Source organism: Dromiciops gliroides, chromosome 6 (assembly GCF_019393635.1).
Source record: "Dromiciops gliroides isolate mDroGli1 chromosome 6, mDroGli1.pri, whole genome shotgun sequence".
Classification (NCBI taxonomy): Eukaryota; Metazoa; Chordata; class Mammalia; order Microbiotheria; family Microbiotheriidae; genus Dromiciops; species Dromiciops gliroides.
The window spans coordinates 100,934,092-100,958,009 of record NC_057866.1 but is presented as its reverse complement, the minus strand read 5'-3'; the positions used below and the strand labels follow the sequence as shown (position 1 = coordinate 100,958,009).

General features: G+C 42.5%; 1 protein-coding gene and 1 pseudogene across 5 annotated transcripts; both read right to left on the bottom strand.

Annotated features, from left to right (window-relative positions):
* Window positions 1–2,725: 2,725 nt before the first annotated feature.
* On the bottom strand, window positions 2,726–20,548 carry LOC122732591 (retinol dehydrogenase 11-like). 5 transcript variants are annotated; one of them, XM_043972832.1, is made up of 6 exons: window positions 20,220–20,538; window positions 17,456–17,716; window positions 17,136–17,228; window positions 13,501–13,689; window positions 4,457–4,563; window positions 2,726–3,710 (listed from the first exon to the last, which is right to left on the bottom strand). In XM_043972832.1, the coding sequence occupies exons 1-6, from the start codon at window positions 20,404–20,406 to the stop codon at window positions 3,513–3,515; spliced, it is 1,035 nt and encodes a 344-aa protein (XP_043828767.1). In that variant the 5' UTR covers window positions 20,407–20,538; the 3' UTR covers window positions 2,726–3,512. The 5 variants fall into 5 exon arrangements, with proteins under 5 accessions (XP_043828767.1, XP_043828769.1, XP_043828770.1 ...); XM_043972834.1 differs by having other exon boundaries at window positions 17,477–17,716; window positions 20,220–20,535; XM_043972835.1 differs by lacking the exons at window positions 2,726–3,710; window positions 4,457–4,563 and adding an exon at window positions 9,192–11,198 and having other exon boundaries at window positions 17,600–17,716; window positions 20,220–20,548.
* LOC122732592 lies at window positions 9,192–10,770 on the bottom strand (annotated as a pseudogene).
* Window positions 20,549–23,918: the final 3,370 nt, after the last annotated feature.

The following is a 23,918-nucleotide window of genomic DNA, read 5'->3' as shown; positions in this document are numbered from 1 at the left end:
CAGTACTCTATCCACTGCACCTCCTACCTGCCCCAAGAGGAATGTTTTCAGGAACCCATCTACCGGTAACAGCTGGGGAACAGATCACCTTGATGACTGTCCCCCTCACTCCAGATTCTTAACAAGAAGCATCCCTTACATGGGCCCATGTGGGGAGTTACTCCATAAGAAAAACATACTGTTAGGACTCTGGCTATGATCTGACTCCATTTGTGTGTTTGTTTTTAACCAGGAGTAAATTTTATCTGGGTCAGCATTTATGTATCTGTAATGTCTGTCCCTAATTTTGGTGTTTTGTTATATGCCTGTATCTAAATTTTCATATAAGTTTTTATGTCTGTTCCTGTCTCTAAATGTTTGGTGAATTTCACTCTCTATAGTCTGAGAAGCCCCCTCAACACGGGGACAGGGACTGTCTTTGCTTGTAAAATTGTTTTTGAAGAGACTCCTAAGATCTCTGGAGTTCTTGTGGAACAGATTCCTGCGTCATTCCAGACTCTGATTCTTGATCTGGCAGTATCTAGAGTTTCTCATAGGAGAAGTTCATAAGGGAGTCCCTCAAATTAATAGGGTCCTGAACTTTAGGCCACAAGAGCTGTTTGTTTTCTCTGTCCATGGGAGAGACTGTCTAAGCATTTTTAGCCTGGGGCTAAATCTTAGGAGCAAGACCATTATTTTAAGTGAGGTCTACTTAAAAGCAATTCAGGTTTAGCTAAAGTTTGTAGTTTCTGTTTAAATTAAATCTAGAGAAATGTCTTTATCCCCCAAATATCTGACATCAGGGCAATGTGTTTAAAATGGCAAAAATCAGTTTTTTGTCACATAAGATACTTTGATGAGGACTCAGTGACTCAGTTTCTCAAGTTTTATTGAAAGACTGCTGACTACAAGGAGATCACCATGGAGATAGGTGTCTCAAATAGGGAGAAGAACAGTTATATTTATAGTGAGAAAAAGTAGGTTATCTCCTCATTATCTTAATCTCCTCCTTGTGGGAAGTTCATGGGAGGTCTTATCCTAATTTGGACTTCCTAGGGTCCTAAAACAACCCATAAGTCGGGTACCTTTTTCCCTGGAGGTATGTTTTGGAGGTTTACCTGTCATAAGGTGAACCTAAGGACACATTTTTGTCCCTTTTCTGTAAATGTTCCTAAAGACATGCTTAAACTTGTCAAAGCTCGAGGGTCTCTGTGTTTTGGTATCTCTTTACTTAAGATCTGGTTTCTAGGTGTCCTGTCATCCAGGAATATTAATGACTATTAATGGTTAATAGTCCCTGGTTACTGTCTCTGTTGATGGTGAGGATTGGTAGGGACTGAACCCTCTTGGTTACAGTAAGAACACAAACCTTAGTTTCTCTGTTAACCCTTTTAGGTACTATTAGTCTTAGGTTATTTGTCAACCCCTTTTAGCTACTATTGATAGATTACCTGTTAACCCTTTTAGCCTCCTCCATCACTGTTAAGTAGGCAATCAAGGATTTCCTAAAGAACACCTAAATTTTGTAATGGGCAGATTAATGAAGAAAATCCTCTGGGTTTAACTTTAGAAAAATAGGGTTTTAGAAGATATTGGCTTAATAATAGTATATGCAGTCTGAGATCTCTTAGAATGTAAAGGAAAGTAGGCAGTCTGAGTAATGGGTTTGAAAGATTAAGAAAGATAAAGGCTTCAGGGAAAATCTGGAAAGTGAAGAAGGATTAGGGACTGATGGGGGACACACATTCACATGCTCTCAGTACCACCACTAACCCAGTCTCTGGATAGTTGGTAAGGCACCATTATGCCAGTTTCAGATGGTTTAAGTTTGTTGAGAGGGTGTGAGGAAGTTTGATTTTGTTTTAATAGAAAGATTGTGAAGGATAATTTTGTAGTTTGATTGAAAATCCAACAGACAAAGTTATGGGGGGTCCTAAGCCCCTCTCTTTCCACATGGGAGTTTCTGCTATAGGGGAAAGGAGAAATCTGATAATAACTGGTTCCTAAGTACAATAGGATTTATTATAATTAAAATCTGTTATATACTGCCACTTTAAACCTTTTGTAGTGAAATAGCTTAAAATCAGGAAATCCTATAATATTAAATGCTTGGAATAAATAGCTCTTGTGTAAAATATAACAATAAAGAATTAAAATTATAAATTAAACTTTTATTGGATAGTATTTGGAATATAGATCCAGATATAATTGGATGAATTCATTTTAAGTGAAATGTATTATTTGCTGTGAGTGACTTGTAAAAATGCCTAATAGTTTAATAATTCATTGTATTAGAGATATTGTTAGGATGTGAACTCTAATTCTTTTCAGTTATGGACTTCATTGCTAAAAGACTGGTATAATACATTTAAAATTTTTAAAAACACTTTTTTTTAGAAATATAGAATGTAGGAAGGGGGGGTTTCCCTGGGTTTTTTATTACCAATTACTGCCAAGTAGTTACACTAAACATAAATAAGACACTAAATACAAACAGGACACCAAAATAAACAAAGTTGTAACTTCCCCAACAGTGTGAGGGCTTACCTTGGCTCAGAAGAATTGGGACTGAGGGGAGAGTCAGGTCTTTGGTCCAATCCTCTTTAGAAAAATCCCCACCCCTCATGGAAATTCTGCTTAGGCTTTCTGGGGAGGACCCCTAAGAGGCTGCTCTGAGGGCCAGCCTCCATCCTCCAGTCCCTTTGTGGTTGTTATGATCAAAATCAAGGTAAACTGAGACACAAAGTTCCAAGCATGATCAATTTATTGACAAAGCAAGAATTTTCCAATCAACAATCTCGGCCCCCTCAGCTAGCTAAGACCGTGAATGAGGGGGAAGGTCTATTTTATAAACGAAAAGAAAAGTATCCCAGAAATAGAAAGCAGCATTATAGATGGGGAAACAGTGGGATTGGCTACAGAGTCTGTAGCATCATAGGCATGAGGGACAATATTATTGACTGGAAAATGGGAATACAGGGCTAGCAACAACCCTTCTTCCACTTTGATTAATGACGTCTACCTGCAAGTGTAGCTGGTAGTACTAAGTTAATAGGTTTCTTTTAATTAAGGTAAGATTTACAGGAAAAGCTGAACTTTTAAACTCATTCAGAGGGAGAGACTGAACTTCTGAATTTCTATACTTATAAAATTAGCTTAAAGTCAAAGAAAGTGACTTGGATAGTTATACAAAATGTAGCACTACCTATTATAGAATAAAATCAATTACAAAATAAAATCAATCCATTACAGGATAAAATCCATTTGGTTTTCTCACTCACCAAATTGTAGTATATGAATTGATGAAATATTGTGCCATAAGAAAAGGTGAAATGGACAATTTCGGCAGAAATGGAAAGACCTTTATGAAATGATGCAGAGTAAAGTGAGCAGAACCAGGAGAACAAGGTATTCAGCAATCACATTATACAGAAAAACAACTTTGAAAGTCTTCTGATCAGTTTAATGATAAGCTGCAAGTCAAATCAGGTTTCTACAGTGAGAGTGTTAATAATGGGATGGACTTTGACAAGTTAATCTCTCTTGGTCATTTTTTCTAGGTTGGTCAGTCTAGCTGAGGTATTCCAGAGGCTGTGGGCCACTTCAGGGTCCAGGGCAGGCTTAGCAGGTAAGGTCAGGTTACATCTGGAGTTAAAATATTTTCCTGAAATGCCATCCAATTCTTCAGCTAAGCTTAGGTACAGGACCGGAACAGCACCCTGTTCAGGAGTCTTAGGTGACAGCAAAGGGAGAGAAAGGTCAGATGGGAGAGTCACACCCAGCTCAAGAGATCCAGCAACACATGGATGTGGGGGAGTGGAGGTAGGAGAGAAGATATTTCTTTCTAATCCATAGTAGAAAGAGCACACTGGTCTTAGAGTAGGGAGTCTTAAGTATTAGTGTCAGCTCTAATACTATATTACCACTTCTCTGAATCTTAGTTTTCCCTTCTATAAAATAAACAGGAATAATAACACATCTATCACAAAGTATTGTTGTAAGAGAGATGCTTACATGTTATAAAAGGGGAAATTATAATCTAAATATGAGTTATGATTCTAGGAGTCAAGTATAGAACTGTACCTTGCTCTGGGATCTAAGGGAGGTCCCTCCAGGGGAGACTATACAGAGACCACCACCTTCTAATTAATTACTTTTTCCTAATTTAAGTTGTATAAATGCATGCAACACAACAGGCCTACTTTCTCTTTTTTTTTTCTTCTTTTTTTTTCTTTTTCTCTTTCTTCTTCTTCTTCTTCTTTTTTTGGTAGGGCAATGAGAGTTAAGTGACTTGCCTAGGATCATACAGCTAGTAAGTGTCAAGTGTCTGAGGCTGCATTTGAACTCGGGTTCTCCTGAATCCAGGGCTGGTGCTTGATCCACTGTGCTGCCTAGCTGCCCTGGACCACTACCTTCTAGACTGCTAAGGAGGACATGAGAAACATTAAAAAGAACATCCCTTCTAGTATCTCCTCACCTTTAAGAAGAAGGTCAAGAGCCAGAAGACGAAGCGATAAAACCACATATAATTCCTCATAATTTCTGTCTTTACAATCCCTGGCTCCACTGAATTCACTGTCACACCTGAGGAACAGGGGTTGAAATATAAGTCTAAGTGAGAGAGGCTGGATAGAAGAAAGTGTTACAGCAATGGAGGTTGGGAAGGAGAGTTATGGAGCTCCTTATCAAATAAAACCCCAACTCTTGCAATCAGAACTTCCACAATCTATCTCAATCTACTTTCCCTTTTTTTTAAATCCAATATTCTTTTATTAAATTTTTTTTTTTTGCAGGCCAATGAGAGTTAAGTGACTTGCCCAGGGTCACACAGCTAGTAAGTGTTAAGTGTCTGAGGTCGGATTTGAACTCAGGTACTCCTGAATCCAGGGCCGGTACTTTATCCACTAAGCCATCTAGCTGCCCCCTTCTTTTATTTAAAAAAAAAATAATTGGGGCAACTAGGTGGCACAGTGGATAGAGCACTGACCCTGGAGTTAGGAAGGCCTGAGTTCAAATCTGGCCTCAGACACTTGACAAGTACTAGCTGTGTGACCCTGGCCAAGTCACTTAACCCCAATTGCCTCACCCAAAAATAAAAAATAAACATTTTTATTTATAGTTTTGAATTCCAATTTTTATTCCTCCTTCCCAATCTCCCCTACCCCCTCCCTGAGGAAGTAAACAATCAGATATAGGTTCTACATGTGCAATTATGGAAAACATCACCATACTAGTCTTTTTGTACAAGAAAACTTGAATTTAAAAAATGAAAGAGAGAAAGTGAAAAATAGCATGCTTCAGTGTGTGTTCAATCAATATAGCACTTTGGACTCCTCTTATACACTCCAAACTTTGCTGGGTCTTTTCTGTGTCCCTGTTTTCACAGAATCAGAGAATTTCAGGGGAAGAGGGAGAGATTTATGCATTCCCTTTCCCTCATCCATTTGATGTAATGTCAAGATGTAATCACAGGTGTTCAGGTTTTAATGTGTCAATAAGGCATTAACACCCTGCTAAGCCTTTAAGAAGTATGAAAACCTTACTTAGTCAGAAAGAAGTAATCCCATTGGACAAAAGCAGAAAAACTGGTCATGTCCTTGCTGACTTAGTCATGGAGATAGCAGTTCAGGTGAATTCAAGTGAGCCAGCCCCCTTGTCCTTCATTCCTGAAGAGGGCCATGACATTGGGGTGATGTCATGACTTTCACTGAATGGGATTTAAGTGAAGGAGGACTTTGCAAGGTCACCAATCTCACTTTCTTCTCCAGAGCTATCTGGGTCCAATGATGAGATATATATCAGGATGGCTAGAGATGGCTTCTGATGTTTAAGGTAATTGGGGCTAAGTGATTTGCCCTGAGTCACGTAGCTAGTAAGAGTCTGAGGTCAAATTTGAATTCAGATCCTCCCAACTTCAGAGCCAGTGCTCTATCCTAGCTGCCCCACCAGCCAGTTAGGGAGGAAGCTAGTTCTTCAACTTTTGGAGGAGGAAGATAAGGAAGGGGATTTTTCTCCCATTCCCCTTCTCTCCCCCCCACCAATGGGCTTTGAATCTAGTAGCAGAGCTCCTTCCTGAGAAGAAAGTACCTCATCTAGCACCTAGAGAGGCCAATCCAGAGCATTTGAGGCACAACAGAGGGAGCCAGGACCTTCCTTAGAAGTCATTTGTGGACTAGTCCATACTTTAGAATCCCTATTGTAATTCCACCAGACAGTCATCCATTGGGGCAGCTAGGCTAGCATCGGCCCTGGATTCAGGAGGACCTGAGTTCAAATCTAGCCTCAGACACTTGACCCGTACTAGCTGTGTGACCCTGGGCAAGTCACTTAACCTTCATTGCCCCAGAAAAAACAAAAGATAGTCATCTAGTCATTTCATAAAGACCCCCATTAACAAGGAGCTCACAACCTCAGAGGTAGCTCCTCCCCCTTTGAGGCTGCTGTGATCATTAAGAAGTTTTCTTCACATTGAGCCCAAATCTGCTTCTAGTTCCTAGTTGCTATTCCTAGTTGTGACCTCTGCACCTAAGAAAAGGTCTCATTTATCTTCCTTAAGACAACTCTTATCAAGGAACGAGTTTCATAAGAGCACAGCCCATGGCACATTTAGTTGGATGGGGGAACATATAAGGAGGTGTTGGGATGTGGGAAGAATGAGCCACTTCAGTCACACCATTACTTATACTTGGAATGGAGTACTACACAGAACCTGAGTATTAAAGGTCATACCGTTCAAAAGAAGTAAGAAAAAAAGATCAAACACCTTTTATGGATAGAATTAGAGCAAGAATTCTTAACCAAATAAGAGCTAAAATCAATCACAAAAGATACAATGGATCATTTAAGATGTAAAACTGACATTTTTACATGGAAATTAATGTAAGTAGTATAAAGAAGGGGAGTGGTTGATAGAAAAAAATCTTCATGCCAAATATCTCTGAGAAGTTCTAATATCTAAGATATATAGGGAACTGACATGAATATGGCAGCTAGGTATCATAGTGGATAGGGTGCCTGGTCTGGAGCTGGGAAGACTGGAGAGTCAGACAATACTAAAACAAGCAAACAACAACAAACATGAAAATAGAGATGAGGACAGGGAAAAATTTCTGATTTTGTTAGTAAAGGGGACTTGAGGGTGTTGTTGTTGTTGTACAGTTGTATCTGACTCTTCATCACCTCATTTGGGGTTTTCTTGGCAAAGATACTAGAGTGGTTTGCCATTTCCTTCCCCAGCTCATTTTAGAGATAAGGAGACTGAGGCAAAGAGGGTAAAGTGACTTGTCCAGGATCACATAGCTAGTAAGTGTCTGAGGCTGGATTTGAACTCAGGAAGATGAGTTTTCCTGACACAAGGTCCTAGGCACTCTATGTACTAGGTCACCTACCTGCCCCATTCTGCAACCAAAAAAATAGAAGTGTTATCTGAACCAGAAGTCAAATGCTTTGCCCCAAGGGGAGAACTGCAACCCCTTAATCCTCCCTCCTTTTCCAGGGCTTGGCTTCTCCAGGCTTGGGCTCTGTCCTGAAGGATAGAATTGTGATGCTGAGTATGGGTAGAGAAATATGAGTCATGATTAGTAGAGGGATTTAGAAGACAGAAGTGGAATTTAAGAGAGAAGACCAGAGGCAAGGAATGAATTTGTAACAGTAGAGAGGAGACCTCCTGGAACTACAGGTCTGTACTCCAATACAATCAGATGAGAAAGTTTAAAGTGACATACCCAAGGTTATACAATGTTTAAATGTGTCTGAGATGGGACTCAAATCCAGGTCTTCCTAACTCCAAGTCAGGAGGGTAGGTTCCATGCAAAGTGTTCATCTTGCCTTTCATCTTCTCCCTAGAATTTGACTGCTCTGCTCTCAATCTCTTGGAATTCTCTCTGCCAATCAGTACTCATGTCTCCCTTAGCATCATATCACAGGACTATTCTTCAGGAAACCACCAAAGCCAACTTAGTATCCTGGTGTTTCATCATCAATATTAAGAAAAATGGGGGGCAGCTAGGTGGCACAGTGGATAAAACACCAGCCCTGGATTCAGGAGCACTTGAGTTCAAATCCGGTCTCAGACACTTGACACTTAACTAGCTGTGTGACCCTGAGCATGTCACTTAACCCCCATTGCCCCACGAAAAAAACCCCCAAAAAACAACAAAACAACAAACAAACAAAAAAAAAGAAAAGAAAAATGCAAGGGTGTGGGGGTTGGGAGGGAAAAAGAATTTGGAACACAGTTGTTTTTTAAATTGATGTCAAAATTTGTATTTTCCATGTAATTTGGGAAAATAAAATTCTAAATATAAATATAAAAAAAGAAATGAAATGAGCTGATCTCATTAGTTAATTGGGGGAAAAATGCAAATCACAACAACTCTGGAGTTTTGTGCCTTAATAGCAAATTGGCAAGATTAGCCAATGTTGCAGGAGTCATGAAAAAGAGACGCACACTAAAGCACTGGTTGGTGGAACTATGAATTAGTCCAACCATTCTTGTGTGTGTGTGTGTGTGTGTGTAACCAAAATTTATTTTGGGCGTACATTACAGAGAATACATCATAAAAATTGCTATTAATAGTGGTGAGACATGTTCGTGCTAGTTTAGCGAATGCTTTGAGGAGTTAGCAGAAAATGCTCATACAAAGATGTATTTCTGCTCCCTGCTGTTTTGTGGCACAGTGGAGAAAAGAGCACTGGGTGAGGAAGTCAGGGTGTCTGGATTTCTAGTCCTGGCTCTGTCAGTAATTGGCTGAGTGACAATTGGTAAATCACTCTTTGAGGAGCCTCTATTCTTCCTCTGCAAACTGAGGGGCTCAGACTAGAGAGCCTCTGAGGTCCCTCCCAGCTCTTACACTGTGACTCTATGACAGTTGGATTAGTGTCCTGAGATGGGTGACTGAGATGGCTGGGTCTGACTGAGCAATACCAGTCTGGAAGAATTGATGGCAGGCAGAGCAGTCTTACCATGGGGCACAGTCTAAGTGGATTTTTTCTTTATAGTTTATCAGTTTGACTTTCACACTTAAGATTCCCAGACTGCTCTAAATGGAAAAATCAACCCAAAACATTATTTGCCCTTATCCAGTTTCCCAAGAAAGGTCAATTAAGTACCTTCTTGTGAAGGATTCACTCCAAAGTACAATCCAAACTAGATGGGGCATGAATAAGTACTGTGTTGAAAGGGTGTCAGTTTGAAAAAGTGACTCATTTTCTAAAGTTTTATTTCCATTCAAAGCAAACAAAATCCTCCTTGAACACCTAAACATTATTGGCAGACAAATGAGTCCTTGAAGAGGAGTCTGCCTAGTGCATGTATCTGGATCCTTCTTGGGCTATTTGTAGTCTGGATCCAAGGCATAGCAGCAGACAGTGGAGATTGGGTGCTGTATCTCTCTTCCTCCCTCCACAGAATAATACAGCACTCATACAGCTTGATTAAAGTGCTTTGCATATCTTAGTTCATTTGATTGATCCTCACAACAACTTTGTCCCCCTCCCACTAATGACTCCTGGTTATATCTTCATATAGCAACTTGCCTCTGTGTTTTCCTTTATTTCTGGAGGGGAGGTTAGGAGGCATATTAATAGCCTACATTCAAATGCGTATGTGTTTGATTTTAACAAATGTTTTGTTAGGCTCTTTAAGGCTGAGGTGATCCTGAGATGGGTGACTGAGATGGCTGGGTCTGACTGAGCAATACCAGTCTGGAAGAATTGATGGCAGGCAGAGCAGTCTTACCATGGGGCACAGTTGGCAAGGTCATTCAGTTTTCAGGGGAGTATAGTTTAACCAGGTACTGGACTTCTGTTGCATAGCCTGTGATGGGGCAGGTTTGGTGACTCTTCACATAGTTATACACACATCAGTAACAGAACACGTAGCCAGGGGTGTCGAGGGCAGTGTCATTCACCCGGGTTTTGCGACATAAGGGGCACACCATCTTCAGCTTTGGCAGCAGAGAGAGACCAGAGTTGTAGTCCAGGTGCCCAGGGGGTGGTAGGGCGGGCAGGGCAGTCAGGGATTTGATGGTTTCTTGATTCTCTGATGAGTACCACCAATCTAGGAATTGCAGGAAGAAAACACCTACAGAAAGGCCTGTGGAGACAGACAAGGCAAGGCCCCCTAGAGTTTTCTTGACAACCGACTGGCACCTTCTCAGGAATGCTAGTGGCTGGCTGATGCATCCCACCAGCTCCAGATAGTGTCTTTTCCAAAGCTCCAGCTAGGCTCAGCAGGGGTGAAGGATGCTGAGCCTTCCCCAGAATGTTGCATAGCTGCCGAATGAGGAACCATGGTCACAAAGGGATAAGCTGCCAGGAAAACTCGGTAAAACTGATTCCAGTGGGAAGAGGGGGAATGAAGGGAATAGTCGTCCTCTTCTCTTAGGCCGGAGACCAACTTCTCAAACTCCACTTTCAAGTAGGGAAAGAGGACCAGGAACAAGAGGGATCTCCAAAGCTGCTTCTTTGGGAGGCCAGCACTGGCCAACCTCAGGACCCCCAGAGGTCTCCCATCACGATCCTCTTTAAGCCGCAAAAGTTTTTGGAGAAGAAGGCACTGGCTTTAGACAAGTATTGCTGCTGCAGCAAGAGATCCAGAAAGGTCTCATCAAATCACCTCCAGAGGAAGCCATAGTGGGCAGGGCTGGATTCTTCAAGAACCTTAGCCACATGCTGACAGGTAGGCCTCACAGCAACCATCAGACTGTCCTGTGCTACCACCTCGAAGATGGAGGGCCGGTCATCAGCGCTAGGAGTGGCCGTGATATGAGTGCCGTGCTTGGTCATCATGCCTGCTCTGTGCCGGGCCCTGGCAGTGCTCGCACGTCACCAGGCGAAGAGGTATGAGGGGGGCCATAGGTGAGCCCGGCCTTCCTGAACCTCGGGGGTGGGGGGCGGGGGAGCGAGAGCTCAGCAGGGACCGCTTAGCGGAAGGGCGACAGGAGTCAGGCCGTCATGTCCTGGGGCGGCCACTTCGACCAGGCCGGGCCTGAGAACCCGGGCCCCATCGAGGAGCCCGATGCAGTGAGGGAGGGCCCTGTGGCCCGGAAGACTAGGGCCGCACAGCCACACTCCAGGCCAGGGAGCCCAGAAGCTGCGCTGCTGGTGGGAGAGGTGGAGACGCTCTAGCCCGCACGCCGCCACGCGATTCCTCTCCAACCATTCTTGAAAGCAATTTGGAGTTATGCTTAAAAAAATGTCCATATACTTTGAGGAGTCTAGTGATAAAAAGAAAGGTTGGCTGTATACTAACATATTTATAATAGCTTTCTTTGTAGTAACAAAGAACTGGAAACAAAGTAAATGCCCATCAATTGAGTGTTGGTTAAATAAGTTTGTGTTACGTGAATGGAATGGAAAATTACTATACCACAAGAAATGATGAGTATGACAAATACGAAGAAACACTGAAAGACATATGAACAGATGCAAAGTGAAGTGAGCAGATTTAAAAGACAAAAAGTCATGACTGTGAAATTAGGACCGATACTTTTGGCTCAGTTTCCTCAAATGTAAAATGGTAATAATAATAGTGACTACCTCCCAGGGTTGTTGTGAGGATCAAATGAGACAATAACTATAAAGCACTTAGCATAATACCTGCCACATAGGTGCTATGTAAATGTTTGTTGTTGTTATTTTGCCTTAAAGGAGGTATGTGAGGGAACCAGGGAGGTATAACTATAATGTGGGACTTGGTTGATATATTTGTCAGTTTTTGCTGAACTATATTTTTTATTTTAATTTATTCTTTGCTGAATGACTTTTTTTTTTTTTTGGTGAGGCAATTGGGGTTAAGTGACTTGCCCAGGACCACATAGCTAGTAAGTGTGTAAAGTGTCTGAGGCTGGATTTGAACTCAGGTCCTCCTAAATCCGGGGCGGGTGCTCTATCCACTGCACCACCTAGCTGCCCCTGAATGACTATTATTAATGGAAGAGGAGAAAATATTGGGAAATTAAGGTGATATAAAACAAAATATGCAAATATAGTTTTTAAATTTTAAAATGATCATCCATAAGCCCCCAGGCAATATCTCTAAGGGTTTATTCTTTTCCTGCCTTCAAAGCCAAATTCAGGGATTACCTCCTCCAGGAAATTTCCCTGACAGATGATAAGGACCTAAAGGAAGGTAGTTTTGTGTACATGTCACATTACCCTTGTATTAGATTGTAAGGTTCTAGAAGGCAAGGACTGTGTTAGTGTTTATCTCTGTTTCCCTGCATTCAGTACAGGGCCCTTCAAATCAAATTAGTGCAAAGTGCTTTGCAAATCTTACATTATTATTGCTATTAATATTGAAAACTTAATAAGTATTTTTAGAAATGTTTTTTAAATGTGTGAGGTCAACATTACTATAACAGTAACTAGGACAGGGAGACTTGGGCTTTGCACCTAGGTACTGAAATTTAGAGAGCACAAAAATTTGAGGTTATATATGCCTTTAGCAGCTAAAAGCTACTGTAGTAACTAATTTTTCCTCTCAAATAAATTTGTCTCAATTACTTGTATTATTTTTTTTTTTTTGCAGGGCAATGAGGGTTAAGTGACTTGCCCAGGGTCACACAGCTAGTAAGTGTCAAGTGTCTGAGGCCGGATTTGAACTTAGGTCATTCTGAATCTAGGGCCAGTGCTTTATCCACTGTGCCACCTCGCTTCCCCTACTTGTATTATTTTTACACTAGATTACAAAATTGATTTGACGGTGCATTTTGGCCTATTATGTCTGCCCCAGACCCATTTCAGGCTAGTCGACTCTAGTTTACTTGCCCTAGACTCATTTTAGTCTTTCTCAAGTGCTAAATAATAGTTCTGGACATGAAGGTGGGTATTCTGGGATGTTAGCTTATTCCCCTCTTGGACCTCTCTTTTTATCCCTATAATGTATTTATTATGCATTGTTGTGCACTCTTGCTATGGTGTTTGTGTCTCCTCCCTCCACCAGACTATAAACTTCATGAAGACAGGTACAGTGACTTATCTAAACTTTGTGTGTCTCAACTCCTAGCACAGAGGTCTGTACACAATAGTAACTTAAATATTGGCTGAGTTGAATTGTATTGAATGGAATACCTATGGGGCAGTGATGGAGTTTGGGGAACATAGAAAATGGTACCAGTGGTTCTCTATCTTCTAGTTTTCCCTTACTCCAATCCAATCTACACACTGACACATATGTATGATAGGGATTCATTCTGAAGAACAGAGCTAGGGGACATGTTGATGACATAGTAACATGGGCAGATGTGGAAGACTATGGCAAGAGAGGAAAACATTAGAAATGGAGGGAATTATGAGTTAGTACAGGAGTGCAGTAATGGAAGATGGTGGGAGCTAAGCTTTAGGAGGTATCAAAGGATCATTTGGGGTGAAGTAGACAGAATTTTAGGGGTAATATAAGAGGGAGAAAAGAGGAAAGATGAGGGGGCAATAGTTGAGGTGGTATAGAAGGGCTGTGGGATGAAGGGGTGGATGGTAGGTAAAACTCTAGAGGTGATATGGGGGTAGGGGAATAATTACCTGTTCCTTGAAGTCTCTGAGCAAGCTCCTTAGTGAAAGAGATCAACAGCAGCTTGGTACAGTCATACGCCACGTGTATTTCAAGGGGGTGCCCAGCCCCTACTAGGTGCTGTTCATCCACAAACCCATATGTGTGTCGAAAAGAGCTCACATTCACCACTCGGGCTGAGTCTGCCTGGAGCAGGCCCTCTGAGATAAAAAGAAGAAGAACTCTCCTTACTTTAACACTTTAGAGATGGAAAGTGACTTGCTCTGGGTTCCACATCAACAAGTTAATAAGTGTAAGAGTTGGGACTTGAACCCTGATTCAGAATTCAATGTTCCTCCCACTTTTTAACTCATCCTTCAGCTCCTTTGTGGTAAGATTATAGGAATTTGGCTGACTCATTCGGAGGGGCCACACCTGGCCTGCCCTGCAGTGATGTATGCTGCTGAGGTCAGAAGGAGAAAGCACTATCCATAGGCAGTTTTTGAAGGACCTCCCCTTTTGGGGGAGGAAGATTAAACAACCCCTGAGTGGAGCTCACAGCTCTTCCAGAGTTATCTTTTCCTCTCGGTGGGGTGAGCAGCAGGAGCGGTGGCAGACAAGTCCTTCAAGCCCAGCTGTAAATTGTTCTTTCCATTTAAGCTACAAGCTCCAGGTGGTGAGTTAAAATACGAACTGCTCTTTTGAATAGACTTAGGTTAGAGCTAGGAGGATTATCCGTATTTCTTTTCCCCTATTCCCTTGTCTTTGATTTTATTAAGTTCACCTTTGCTGTATACTTTATTCTCATTAATAAGACCTGATTCATTTGTGGAACAGAGGCTGTTAGGCTCCTTTATTATTGGTCTGGGAGAAATATCTAAAAAGGCAGTTTGGAGGGGAGAGAGCTTTGAACCTAGAGGTCCCTCATTATTTCTGGGACCCCAATATTTCAGTGAACCACCCAATTAACTCTCCATATATTAAATTTGGCCCCCACACCTTGAATGGAGGTGATGGCTCCTTCAGACTGGAGAACCATCTCTGTGGAAAGAGCATAGGGCTTAGAGTGAGAGGATCTGGGTTTAAAGGCCAACCCTTTAAGGGTCAGAGAGAGGGTATAGTGGTGGGCCCCACATGTACAGTGAGACTCTACCTGTTGGGAAAGACACTGCACTTGTGTGTGGCTTGAAGGGAGGCAGACTAGACATCTCTTCTCTTTTTTCTTTTTTTCTTTTTTTCTTTTCTTTTTCACCTTTGCAGGGCAATGAGGGTTAAGTGACTTGCCCAGGGTCACACAGCTAGTAAGTGTCAAGTGTCAGGCCAGATTTGAACTCAGGTCCTCCTGAATCCAGGGCCAGTACTTTATGCACTGTGCCACCTAGCTGCCTTAGACTAGACATCTCTAGCCTCTTCTCACCCTCACCCTTCTCCAAGGGAGAGTTCCATTCCTGCCAGGTGGGGAAGCAGGTGTCTGGGACCAGAGCCCACTCGATTATCCTCAGAAAATGAGGGTATTGGGCTATAATTATATCTATTTGCTCCCTTAAATATTGTTTGTCTGAGGGATATTATTGGGTTCCAGCTAACTTCTGATTGCTTTATCATTTTCAGGGGAAGGGAACCCCAAGTTCTATATCCAAGGGTAGACCCATTTCCCACCTAAAACCAGTTTCACCATGAACACACGGGACAAATAACAAAGAAACCCATTTATCCAAATCAATAACAAAACAGAGATCAGAGAAGGCCACGTATCAGGCCAGACAGAGTAAAGGAGCTCTTCCATTGGGAGTGAGATAGCTCAGCTTAACCAAGAGAGAGGGTCTTATATCTCACCCAAGGAGAAACTCCCCCAAATCTCTATAGTAGCATGCTGGATAGAGGAACATGATGGAGACTGTCCACTCCTTTCATCTTCCCAGAATCTTTTCCTTCAGCAACCTAAAATGAGATTGACATCTTCTATCTTTTCTCTAGTAGCTAGAAGGCAGGAGTACTTGGAGTAACTCAACGCTTGGAGAGTCAAGAAGACTGAAGCCCAATGAATTGCCAAAGGGGACTCTCACTTGGAGAGTCCCAAAAAAGACTCAAAGGGGATTGAAACTCTCAACTGTTGAGCAGGGTAGAGCCTTCATTTTCACCAATAAGGAGAGAATCCCATACCACTGGGATTTGGGACAAGGGTTACACTACCTTTAAATGAAGTTGTAGTAACTGATAACCCCAGGCCATAGCTCCTGGTTTATATAAATGGCATGCAATCTTTAATTAAATTTCTCTCTTTGGGGCTTATTTTGCCCCAACTTGAGGTCTCCCCTGGGAACATTTGGCTTGTGTCTGGGCCTCATAGAAAAGGACCTTCAACTTTCCTGCAAGCTTTCGGGCTACTTCAGAGCCCTAACTAGGGGCAGGAGATTTAGACTTTGCTCTTTAGCATTAACATTTGGGGGGTGGGGCGCGTGTCTGACATTGTTTACACAACTTTTGCAGAAACAATTGAATTTAGCACATAGTTATCAAGATAGTTAAACCAGAAAGCTACTGAGTACCCCTCTTTCTTCCTTCCAACCCCCTAGAAACTATACCCTAAGTGAGCTTTTCCCTGGTCTCGCCCTGTCCTGCTCCATCCCCACTCCCCACCAACCTGGCAGTCTTTCCAGCAGTGGTCTCCAGCTATCTTCAGGCTTCTGCTGATGGGGCCTATGTCCCAGAATCATTTTATCCCCATAACTAAAATGTCTCAGAGAGATGATTTGAGGGTTTATGCTGCTTGCTGCAGGGTACATGTTGTGAAGCTTTCTTCATAAACCAAAATTATTGAATGTGAAGTTTAGCTAACACAATGTCAAATATGGGACAGGTTTTATATAATATGACAAAAACATTCAATAGATTGTGCCTGAAATGATGAAAATTTAAGACAATGTTTGTCCCCCAGAGGTCCCACCTTGATCAGGAACTTGGTCCACATTGTTTATAATACCCACAAGGAAAAGGCCTCACTTATCTAGGCTTCAGGTCCTCAACACCAAGTAAATTGTGTTCATGTACAATATCATGAAAAGCCACTGAATTTGGAGAACCTAGAAATTCTTGGTGAATTCAAAATATGCCAGGCCTGTGGAACATGCACAAAACTGAGAATACAGAAAGAATTGATGAATGCAGTTGGTGAGCTGTTGTTAGTGATCTCTGAAAAAACTGAAAAATAAGACAAGAAAACAAGTCTCAATTTTCAACAAAAAGAGAGATTTTTTCAAAGTATATGTTGATAGTTTTTACTTTGATCTCCGACAGAATTCTAGAATATGTCATTAGATGGACAGCTTGTGAGCATGTTGAAGGGAAAAATCATTGATCACATACCAGTATGACTTAACTAGGTCATGATCAATTAACCTCTGTTCCTTTTTCTTATAGAGTTACTAACCATCCATAAATGGAATAAGCTTCTTCTTGAAAGTAAGTCTCCTAGTACTGGAGCTTATCAAGTAGAAATCGGATGAGAATTGTGTCAGAGAGATTCCTATTTAGATAATGATTTACTAGATGACCTTTGAGGTCCCTTTCAACATTGAGATTCTATGAATTTCTGAAGCATGGCTTTGTTCAGAGAATTTGGATCTAGGAGAGAAGAGAATGGGAGAAGGGTGCATTTTGTCCTTACTCAGTAACAGGTTTGTGAGCAGAAAGGGCCCAAGGTAGTTGGTCATGAAAGTCAATTCCAGGCCATCTGAGGTAAGAGTCTTGTAGGGAAGCCCTAGAAGAAAATAAGGATACAAAGGACTTACAGGCATCATAGAACCTCCAAGTTAGGAGAAGGTAAAAAGGATGTGTGTTGGGGAACTTGGACGAAATTTATGAGAACTAGACCCAGGAGGTAAGATGGAACACTAATTTTGAAGTATGGATGCTTAGGGGGGAGGGGTTAGGGTAGGGAATTGTGTTAGAATTTGGGAAATTTTTCTCTTGTGGCAATTTCTAGACCTGGGGTGTGGGGAGATGTACCACAGACTGCAGCATTGTTGACCAGCAGGTGGATATGGGGTTCCTCCTGAAGAAGCTTCTGGGAAAAGCTGTGGATGGAGGCCAGAGAGCTGAGGTCCAACTCTCGAAGCAGCAGCTGCTTACTTCCAGTGGCTTTTTGGATGTCTGCAAGTGCCTTTTGCCCTTCAGGGAGTCTCCGGCAGGCAAGGACCACACGGGCCCCACGTCGGGCCAGCTCACAGGACACAGCCTTCCCTATCCCTAGGCCACAAGAGACATGGTTGGGATGGAGGGGGCAAGAATGGTGAGAGGAGGAAGCTAGAACTGAGTCTGGTGGTTTCTCTCTTACCTCAAATTTAACAATACAACAAACATTAGTTGGGCACCTAGAGTATTCAGAGCCCTATGACTGGCACTGGAAGAGAGAGAAATTTAAATCAAGTCTAGCTCTTGTTCTTTTGTAGTTTACAATCTAATAGTGAGGGTTGAGATCATGATAGGAGGGATCCTCATGCCATCTCTAACAGTTCCTTATTAATAATCACTCTCCTAGACTGGTGCAATCATTTACTAAAGAAGACTTCTTGCCTTTGCTCTCACCTACCTCTGATCTATTCTTCACAAGTAGCTAGAACAATCTTTGTTTTACTTTGTTTTGTTTTTTAATCAAAAAAGTATCTTATTATTTCCCAGTTACATGTAAAGATTAGTTTTCAACATTTGGTTTCATAAGATTTTTAGTTCCAAATTTGTCTCCCACCCTCCTTTCCCTCCCTCCTCTCCAAGACAGAAAGCAATCTGATATGGGTTATATATGTACAATCACATTAAACATATTTCTGCATTAGTCATATTGTGAAAGAAGAACGAGAACAAAAGGGAACATCTTCAAAAAAGTAAAAACAAAAACAAAAGTAGAAACAATATAGTTCAATCTGCATTCAGAATCCGCAGTTCCTTTTTCTGGATGTGGAGAACATTTTCCATCATGAGTTCTTTGGAATTGTCTTGGATCACAGCACTTCTGAAAAGAGCAAAGTCTATCACAGTTGATCATCACACAGTGTTTCTTCTGTTACTGTGTACAACGTTCTCCTGGTTCTGCTCATTTCACTAAGCTTCAGTCCACTTAAGTCTTTCCAGGTTTTTCTGAAATCTGCCTGCTCATCATTTCTTTTGTTTTTGTTTTTGTTTTTTATTGCGGGGCAATGGGGGTTAAGTGACTTGCCCAGGGTCACACAGCTAGTAAGTGTCAAGTGTCTGAGGCCGGATTTGAACTCAGGTACTCCTGAATCCAGGGCCGGTGCTTTATCCACTGCGCCACCTAGCCGCCCCCTGCTCATCATTTCTTAGAGCACAATAGTATTCCATTACATTCATATACCACAACTTGTTCAGCCATTCCCCAATTGATGGGCATTCCCTCAGTTTCCAATTCTTTGCCACCACAAAGAGAGCTGCTGTAAATATTTTTGTACACATGTGTCCTTTCCCCTGTTTTATGATCTCTTTGGGATTCAGACCTAGTAGTGGTATTACTGGGTCAAAGGGTATGCATAGTCCCATAGCCCTTTGGGCATAGTAGAACAATCTTTTTTTTCCTTTTTTTTTCCCTTTTGGTTTGTTTTTTTGTGAGGGGCAATGGGAGTTAAGTGATTTGCCCAGTCACATAGCTAGTTAAGTGTCAAGTGTCTGAGGCCGGATTTGAACTCAGGTCCTCCTGAATCCAGGGCTGGTGTTTTATCCACTGCACCACCTAGCTGCCCCGGAGAACAATCTTTCTTATCCATGTTCCCCACTGCCAAAAATTTTCACTGCTCTTCCCATTACCTCCTGAGCAGAATTCAAATTCCTTGGCCCTCTAAAATTTAGCCCTACTCTATTTTCCAGTTTTATTTCATGTTATTTTCTTCATTCGCTCTATGCTCCCCCAAACTGGGTGCCTCTTTGCCCCTGTAATAGATAACAGTAACAATAATAATGCCCACCATTTAACTTTAAGGTTAACAAAGCACTTTAAATTTATTATCTCATTTAATCCTCATGACAACCCTGGGAGGTACATGCTATTATTATTTGCCTTTTGAATTCGATGAAACTGAGGCAGACAGAAGTTCCGTGACTTGCTTAGGGTCACACTGCTAGAAAGTGTCAGAGGCTAGTTTTGAATTCAGGTTTTCTGGTCTCTAGGTCCAGTGCTCTGTGTACAACATCCTGCTCTCTCCTGTATTTTAAACCTTGGCTCACATTGTTCCTTATTTACCCATGGGTAAACCTGTGAATGAGGAAAGGGAAAGATGGAGATTCTAGACCGTGTTATGGGGAATGGTAATGATAAGGTGAAAGGAAGATGAAGCTCTCAAGTGAGGGCAGTTGTGGGAAATATAGGAACCTGGAAGGAGGTGACTTTTACAGAAGTAGATTAAAAGGAATGGGATCTCTAGGGAGAGAGATGGAGGGTTCTGTGTATATGCTGTGTGTGTGTGGGGGGGGTGCAATGGAAAGGAATGAGAGGGGCAGCTAGGTGGCGCAGTGCATAGAGCACCAGCCCTGGAGTCAGGAGGACCTGAGTTCAAATCTGGCCTCAGACACTTAACACTTACTAGCTGTGTGACCCTGGGCAAGTCACTTAACCCCAGTTGCCTCACTAAAAAAAAAAAAAAAAGGAAAGGAATGAGAACATTGTCTAGAAGAGAGATGGGGAACCTGGGAAGGGAAGGAGTGTGAGCAATGACCTCCCTAGGCAGTAAGAGGGAGTCCTCACCTGTGTTGGCTCCAGTCACTACAGCAGTCTTCCCAGTTAAGTCTACAGGGCAACTCTGGAGGGTCCAGATGCTTGATCCCAGTCCATACAGCTTCAATAGCACAACCAGAAAGAGGAAAGGAAGGACATAGGAAACATAACTGCCTAGACTCCAGGCCTCTGTGCCCAGCAATGCTAGCAACTCCATGAAACTGGATGGAGATAGAAGCCTTTTAAGAGTTGAGATGAGACACCCCACTGTCCTCTCTGTTGACTTTGAAAAGCTCCTTTATATGGAGGGGGAGGTTATAGATACTTCCTTTATATGGAGTTCGTGGTCTGGCAAAAGAATGGAGTACCTAGGACTTTGATCAGAGCAATTTGTGATGATTGGCCTGACTACAGAGAGAATGAAGGTGGATCAACACTGTCCCCACCCCTTTTTTTTTTGTTTGTTTGTTTTGGTGAGGCAATTGGGGTTAAGTGACTTTCCCAGGGTCACACAGCTAGTAAGTGTTAAGTGTCTGACGCTGGATTTGAACTCAGGTCCTCCTGAATCCAGGGCCAGTGCTCTATCCACTGTGCCACCTAGCTGCCCCCCACCCCTTTTAATCACCCTCCTAGCTGGCAGAAAGATAGTACATAGGGCAGCATGGAACAGAAGAATGAGCATGGCAAGGCATTTCCACCTCTGGGCCTCATCTTCCTAATGTGTATGAGGCAGGATGTTTTGCTGGGTGCTAGGCTAAGCCAACAGGAATGCCACTCAAAACTAATATCACTACCCCCACACAATTTACAGGCTCATCTTGTAACTCTACACTCAAAAATTATGAAAATTCCTTTATTTCTCTACTCAAGCTGAGCCCAATGGGCTGGCTTTCTTTATCTTCAGTCTTGAGCTCCCTAACTCAAAAGAGGAAGACACATTCAATGTGAATGATCCTGTGATTTGACAGCAGAATGAAACAGCACAAAAGCAGACAAACATCAAAGTGACATGGAGCAGGGGAATGGCAGCCAGGGTTGGATCATTCTTTCCTACCTGCTCCTCCTCTTAGTTGGTCTGATGTGGTGCGGAAGAAATGCAATGGTTAAGGATTTTTCTACTGTACCACTGTCTACTTAAACTTTCCCTTAGACTGTTGCCAATCTCTGTCCCTCAGTCTAACAGTAACCTAGTTCTTTCTTTCTGTCTTGCTTTGGCTTCTATTGTTGACACATCCTGTGACCAGAACCTTCTTAAAGGTTCAGCTCCCTAACACACAGAACCCCCCCCTGAAGGGAAGAACAGTTCCCTCTTCAAACTGGGGGCTTCTGAAGATTGGGCTCTCTTTTCCTTCAGAATAAGGGCTCTTGTGGCTAAAGGCCTCTCTTCAGACAAGGGATATACCTAGTACATACATAGTGTGAGACCTGTAACACATTGACTAATTTAGGTTTTTATAAAAGATATGTGTGTAACTTGTAGCTCTGCTTGTTCTCATCTCTGAATTGTTTATTAAACCTGCTCCTGGAGTAATGTGTGCCAGCAAGATTGAGTAATTTTTGGTGACCTTGGCATAGGAGAGAGTGATCACCCCTCATCCCTCCAATGGATATCACAGTAGACTCTCATTTGCAACAGGGGCAAGTTCCCTCATGGGAAGAAGAAGGATAAGATCTGTACATTGCAGGATCTAGGGTAGGCTCCTCTTTTTTTCAGCTTCCCTTGGAGCCATGAAAGGAAGGGAAATAGTGACTGGTAACACTTTGGGGCATGTGGGAGCCGCCCCCACTAGCACTGTGGGGAAAGTCCTGATCCTGAGAGTGAAACTACTACTGTCCTCAGGGAGAGAACATCCCAAGCTGCTAAAATGGCCAACTACTGTGAATCCTACTGGGCTGGAAAGCTAAAAAGATGATTTCTCTTACCATCTCTTTCCCTTTTTTCTAGATCCTAAGAAAGAGTTTGAGTAACTCCTCTTTCTTCCCCAGGAATCACAGGCAGATGTCCTCTATGCCATATCCAAAGATCTGGGGTAGCCAGGAGGCAGGTTAGGAAATGGCTAGAGGTAGACGCGTTCATATGACAGGCTTTGTTTCCTTTCTATTTATGTACAACAAATGATGAGATTACAGCAGAGTAAGTGTATGGGATGATTATGCATTTTAAGTCAGATTAAACTCTGAGGATGGGGTCTGGAAGATACCCAGCGCCCCCCCCCCCAGTATAGTTAGTTTCTCTGTCTTTTGCCTAAGTTTTATTGCTTGTCAGTTCTTTGCTCATTAGCACCATTAGTCTCCTCACTTGTCAGCTACATCTTAGTTTTATGGTCCTGTAATAAAAATCGTGTCTCTGCTAGGTCGCCTGGTACTCATCTCTCCCCCCTCATATGTCAGAACCCCCAGTCCCATGTCATGGATAATTTGCAATCAGATAAGGGAATGATTTCTCTGCCCTCCCCTTTTTCTTCGACATTCCCTCAGCCCCCTGGTACTCGTTACCCCCCCTTCCCCCCTTCCCTCGGTTTTGACCCTTGTTTCCCCCCATCCCTTCCCCCCCCCTTGTTCCTGAACACATATACCATGTCTCCATACATTGATCATGAGCTAAGCACGCACCCTGGGTGAGACAGGATTGGATGTTAGATTGTGAGCTCACTCAGTGCACATGGGGGCTTCCCCCCCTCAAAATTCCTATAAAAATCCAAAGCATGAGCCTATTATTGTGACCCAATCTCAGTCATTGAGTTTACCCATTTTTATGAGAATGCGATAAACCTGTCTCTGCTTGACCTGGTGGTCTCAAGTTATTTGGGTAAACTGAGGCAGTTTGTCCCAAACAGTAAGTATCTGAGTCTGAGGTACACAGGAGCCTGATTTGGATGGGGAGGGGGAGGTGATGGAGGTGGGGAGGGGTTATGAGCTAATTACAGACTGTAGTTTTCCAAATGTTTTATGCAGTTGTTTCATTCCCAAGACTGATTTCAGATCCAGCTAGCAGAATTTGGTTCAAATTGCCTAGCTCTGCCTGCCAAGCACCATTGGATCAGCGAGGAGACCAGCCTGTCCATTTGCAAGCTGACCACCATCTGGTGGCAAGGCGGGATAATGCAGCCTTTAGGAAGACTTCAACATAAGCAACAGAAATGGGCAAGCTGGCTGGGTTGGTGGCTCAAGTAGAGCACCACCTAGTGGACAATTCAGATATTAAATTCCCTTGAGGGAAAATTAATATGGTGACAAGCTATTCCATAACTAATAATAGCTAGCATTTGTATGACACTTTGAAGTTTGCAGAGCACTTTAATGATTTTCCCATTTGATCCTCCCAACAACATTGGGAGGTGTGTTATCTCTATTTTGCAGTTAAGGAAATTAGGGTGGGGGGCAGCTAGGTGGTGCAGTGAATAAAGCACTGGCTCTGGATTCAGGAGGACCTTAGTTCAAATTTGGCCTCAGACACTTGACACTTACTAGCTGTGTGACCCTGGACAAGTCACTTACCCCTCATTGCCCCATTAAAAAAAAAGAGAGAAACTAGGCCATAGAAAAGACAGATGCCTTACTCAGGGTCACACAGCTGGTCTCTAAAGCAGATTTCAAAACCAAACTTCCTGAATCCATATTCAGAACTCTATTTCACCACCAAAGGAGATCAGATGGAGGGGCAAAAATGTCAAATAGTTCTCCCACAGAAGATGTCAGCATAGCAGATAGAGTGCTGGTCTTAAAAGT